The 5,585-nt window shown below is 44.2% G+C and overlaps 1 protein-coding gene across 1 annotated transcript in view; it reads right to left on the bottom strand.

The window, feature by feature from the left end:
- Positions 1-2,951: 2,951 nt before the first annotated feature.
- EPHX4 (epoxide hydrolase 4) overlaps positions 2,952-5,585 on the bottom strand; it is a 49,755-nt gene continuing 47,121 nt past the window's right edge. Inside the window, exon 7 of the mRNA XM_019501603.1 lies at positions 2,952-3,891. Coding sequence (XP_019357148.1) covers positions 3,657-3,891 — 235 coding nt within the window. The 3' untranslated portion in view covers positions 2,952-3,656. The remainder of the gene's footprint in view (positions 3,892-5,585) is intronic.

The following is a 5,585-nucleotide window of genomic DNA, read 5'->3' as shown; positions in this document are numbered from 1 at the left end:
CTGGCAGCCCCCTCCCCCGGCGAGTCTAGTTTAAAGCTCTTGCCTCTCCTTGAACTGTCCCTTCCCCATAACTTCTTCTAAATCTAATTCAGCATCAAGGTTTTCATCTCAGGTCATGTCTTCTGGGCTTATCCCTATGAAAACCATATCTTGCTGGTCCAACTGCCCTTCTTCCCTAGAACTCCTTATGGTCTGCCCTAATACTTTTCTTAAATACAGCCAGTCAGTTCCTAGTAACATGGGACAGGGTTGAGTATCTGCGAATCCCACAGCTAATTCTTTGGTATGGCCCATAACAGTCAATCGTAATCTTCTCTCATATGCATAGAATGCCCCATGAATGCAGAGCATACTCACTGGGGTCTCTGGCTCTCCAGCCTGTGCAGACATCAGACTGGCCTTTACCATAGTTTGAGTAAAACCTGTATCTACAATCACAGGAATTATAAAGTCTCCAATTTTTACATCCACTATCAGTTTGGACATTTTCTGAGGTCCTTGTGGCTACCAAAGCTACGGTCCATTTCTTCCTCATGGGGAAAATCCCATAGCTGATCTCCTGCTCCTTTTTGGGGACAAAACCTGGCAATATATCCTTTGTTCCCACATTTGAACATGCTACTTCTTCTGGCTCCCAATTTCTGTATTCTCTATTCATTGTTTTTGGAGTTTCAATTTTACCCCCCCGCTTCCTGATATCCTGACAATTGGGTGACAACACACACTCTGTTTTTTCTTTCCTCATAGGCTTAGATTCTTGCTCCACTGCCAAAAAGGCCTCTGCTAATCAGAATGCTTCTAAAGATTGTGGTTGATGTCGTTTTACCCATCTTTGGGTGCTTCCACTCAAATCTGACAAGAATTCCTCCAACACAGAGATGTCTAGTATTTCAGCTACAGATTTATCATCTGGCTGAATCCATTTTTTAAGTATGTCTTTCAGTGTCTAAACAAGCAGTCAGGATCTTGTTTCCTCTTCTTAGCCCAGAAGCGTTGTCAGTAACATTCCAGTGATACTTCCAACCGGTACAGTATGGCTTTTTTTACTTTCCTAAAATTTATGGCCTCCATCCTTGATAGGGCCCTATAGACGGCTTAGGGGGGGTCCTATAAGTAAGGGTCCTAGTTGTATAGCCCATCCTTCAGGATCCCAGTTAGCCGCTATGACCGTGGTCTCGAAGGCTTCAAGGAAGGCCTCTACATTATCTTGGGGCATCATCTTTGGCAGTTTTGTCCCTTCCGCCCCCTGTGACTGTGGCAGCAGGAGCTGCTTCCGAGGACTGGAAGTACTGGGGACAAACCCTGATGCTCTGGGAGATAGATCCAGGGACCCTGGCCCCTCAGAAAACTTACCTGAGAGGTAGGCTGGGTTAGTGGGTGGGTCATGTGAGCCGGTGCTGCACCGGCTTATCAAGCAACTGTCAATCAAGTTCAGCAGTGGCCGGCTGATATTGTCAGCTGTGGCCACTGCCATGGGGAATTTAAAAATGCCAGCAAAAGCTGGCAAGCAGGAAGGAGGCAGGAGGCAAGAAGCAGAGCTCACCAGGATGCAACCTGGGCAAGCAGTAATTACAATGCCCCCAGAGAGTAGGTGGGGGCAGTGTCTGGGAGCCAAACAAGGCGCATTGACCCCAGGCTCCACATGAACAGGCTTAGGGTCAACCACCAACCCCACGGCATGGGCAGGGTTTATTCAACCCTGACCCTGTGGAAGGTACTGCAGGCACAAGCCCTGCACTGGGGTCGAGCAAGGGCGAGGACCCAGAGCAAAAGTCAGGCTGCAACCACGAGCTTGCACTGTGAGCAGAGGCCGAAGAGGCTGAGGTCCCTCAGCTGGAGAAGAAAAGCCAGGACCACAGGCTGGCACAGCGGCACAGCAATTCCAACGATTGGCGAGTGGACGGGGAGTAGGGGAGGCGGAGCCCCAGGACCAACTGCGACAAGGAAGTGAGTACCCCTGTCTCTGGGCCTGGGCTAGGAACACCACTGAACCTTTTCAGTTAAAATTCCATCAAGTCGTGGCAGATGAGTTGGGGGAGGGGCCTGTCCCAGGAAGTGGAGAGAGACGGTGCCTACTGAGGTCATGACAGCGACATAATTTTCTGTCTGGCTTCAAGTTTCTCGCTCAGCTCCTGTTGGCAAGAAAATATTATGATACGTGCCTCTGCCTACTGAGCGCTGACTCTCACCAGCTCCTCCATTTGTGCTTGCTGATTTTGCAATATCCGCAGCGTAAGACAGTGTGCTTGTTGTCAGTCCAATGGTGGTTTCACATTTCCAAGCAATGTCTCCATGTTGATTACCCTTGGCTTCCTGGCCTATGTACCACTTTTGTGACAGGTAAGTAACATCTTAAGGTTCCTGCTTATGGGTCTAGGAAACTGGTGGCTATCTTCGTTCATTCACTCACCTGCCATGCCTCTGATGGGAGAATATATGGATATATCAGTAAACAAATAGAAGATAATTGCGGGTCATACAGTCAGGTTTATACGATGTTCCTTAATATGCCTTTTTTTATCCGGTGTGGTCATACACAAAGTCATAACAAGGTCTATCTGGTGTATTATCTTGAGTCATATTAGTTAAGTTGATCTAGCTCACAAGATGGCTGCTACCATATCAAAGAGCTGTACGTGTATTCGCTCTGACATGGCTTAACTTAATTTGATGTAGTTAACTCGCCTTATTTTAAGTGGACTTAGTACCTGTGTATGCACCCCATGTTAGTGAAGTTTACCATAACCTGGATTGCTATAGTCATCAAATCTCTTCTTTGCTAAGCAGAAACATTTGGCAGCATTCCTTGGAGACAGGAATAGTTATCATAGGAGGGAGGCTTTATTTTGTACAAATTTCAACAATAAAAGCATGAGATAGTCTGCACAGTGATAGCAGAAACTTAAGCTAGTATTCACCTTCGGTAAGAAATACAGTATCTCTGTAAAGAGTCAGGTGAAGGGCATAAGATATATTTTATTAAACATAGGTGGATTTGATACATGTCATGAATATAGCTCTTCCATTCTACTTGTTCAGACAGGTTGTGTGTACAGATTTCTACTTTTTTTTTCCAATTAGGAAAAAATACGCCATAAAAAGCAGCTGTTATTTGACAATACAACAAGATATGTATGAGTTATCACCTGAAGACTACAAAAAGTGCGCAGAAATTTTTCTTTTGCCTGATACATTAAAATGCAGTCAATAAAAACATTTTAAATGGTCAACTACAGTAAAAAAATTCAGCTGGTAGAATGAAAACTGATAGATATGATTTCATTTTATATGGCACCCCTCCATTGTTTCATTATAAATTTGTAAAAGGCACCACACATTAAAATTGTAAAGCAAGAGAGAAACCAAAACCAAGCAACTTTCCATGATTTCCATACTGTACAAATACATACATCTTAAGGCATGTGTTTTTATGTGCAAAAGACAGGTATACAAGTAAAACCAATTTTAACATTATATAATTTCACACTATCATTTTCTTTTAGTAATAACATTGGTGTTCAAATATATACAGTATATTGAAAACACTTTTCTCTAACAGAAGCCAAAAAAAAGGTAGGCTGGATATATGGCCCTGATAACAATTAGTTTTTAAATTAAGAGCTTTTATGAAGACCTCTTAAAACACATAGGAAAAGTCACTCTCTTTTTCTTGTTACGTCTTCTTTTAAAAAAGTCCATATCAACTTGTTCACTATGTCAGGCTGATCCTGCTGGAGCCAATGACTGGCTTCAGACAAAATAGTTAACCTGAAATGATTTTTAACATAAATCCGTGTAATTTCTGCCATTTCGACTTCCATAAATGCATCTTTTTCTCCCCATAGCAACAGAGTAGGCATGGTGACCTCATGATGCTGCAGAGGTAGGCAACTTTAAAAACAAAACATAAAGTTTAATTTTGTTTTTCAAAAATCTTTCTGGTAAATGTCAATCAGTTTAGCTTTCTAATTATAAACATATGAAAGTTTCACTGTAGGCTTTCAGGGTCCAAGTTATCCATGGCATTATCAGGAAAATACTAATTTGTACTACAGTCCTTTAAAATTAGACATAAACATCTTTAGAAGGTATCTTTATTACTGCATTTACCATTGTCTGAAACCTACAGATGCCTTTTAAAACAAAATCTCACTGCTGGTCTAGCCTGTTTTTAATTGCTATAGAAAGAGATCATTTTAAAAGTCATTCAGTTGGAAAGGAACTTTGTTAAAATTTCTGTAATACAGTAATATCTCTGTACCTATAGGCAACACATAGGGGAACATGGGAGGGCATGTGCCCCTCCTGAGATTGGCCACCTCTGCTCGCCACCCCACCACTGCTGATGCCACCAATGGCTTCTGCAGGCAGTCACTACTCACCACTGCTGGCTTCTGCAGGTGGTCGCCGCTCGCCACTGCTGACACTGGCTTCTGTGGGTGGCCACCAATCACTGCTTGCAAACCCCCCCCCACCACCACCTCTTTGACTTCTGCAGGTGGTTGCCACTTGCCACCCTGCCACTGCTGCCCACAAATTGTGCCCTCCCAATTTTGGGAGGCACCAGTCGTTCACGTCTGCACCAATTATTTGCAAATCATTTCCAAGTGCCCTTTGCTTTATCTGATATGTTTTGAACTGTAACTATTCAAAAATATCTTCATATGCCTAATAAATTAGCTGAAACAAAAAACAAGCAGCAGCCAGATCCCTACTCCCAGTTTTGTGTTGCAAAGCAGACTTAAACCTGAAAAATCTTTTTGGTAGAGGACCCCCCCACAGCATGAAAGGGGCTTGTTACATGGTAATTTTGGGCAGCTTCTGAAGCTCTTAACATGTAGATTGTCCGCACATTAACACCTGAAACTAGTTTTAAGTCCTTGTTAGGGCCTTGTTATACCTTATGCTGTCAGCCAAACAAATGTTAATTGGCTTAGAGTTGTTTGATTTAGTGAAGCAGTCACATGGTAAGGTAAAAAATTCTGACTGTCCTTCACCTGCACAGCTTTTACTTACTGAGGCTTGGTGAGCAGGGGCAGGACTAGGAGCAGGACCTGCTTGCTGTTCCCGATGGACAGAGAGTGGGCCCACCACTGCGTCCATTTCAGCGAGACCTGAGGAAGCATCTTCCCTGGGGCACTCTGGTCTCACTGAAACTGATAAAAAGTGGCTTGTCGTAGGGCACTAAGGTGTACCTGCTCCTTCAAGAGCAGAGGCAGCTTAGTTAGGGAGCCATGAGACCTAGGCAGGGCTCCGCAGCTGCAGGTTGCCTTGGCAGTAAGCTAACTGGGGAATTAGACTTAGCTGTCACCTGCACCCAGTCAGCTGACCAGAAGCAAACAGGGCCCTGCACAGATATAAGCCCCAGGGCTGGGTCTGGCAGGAGGTTAGTTCTCTGTCATCAGCCAGGGGGAAGAAGCTATTGCAGAAATGCTACTGAGAGATGCTTGGTTGCCTGTTCTGCTGCTGGTAAGACTAATGGGCTGTAGGAGTTCCTAAAGTATCTGGAGCTAGGAGGCGCACATTGCTGAGGGAGAAGCTTGGCTCCTTAAAGAGGCAGAGTGTAACTTCCAACGTTATTGTGG

The sequence above is a fragment of the Gavialis gangeticus genome, unplaced genomic scaffold (genome assembly GCF_001723915.1).
Source record: "Gavialis gangeticus isolate Ggan-Ray unplaced genomic scaffold, GavGan_comp1, whole genome shotgun sequence".
Taxonomy (NCBI): Eukaryota; Metazoa; Chordata; order Crocodylia; family Gavialidae; genus Gavialis; species Gavialis gangeticus.
Note: the sequence above shows the minus strand (reverse complement) of the source record. Positions and strands in the feature narration are given on the sequence as shown.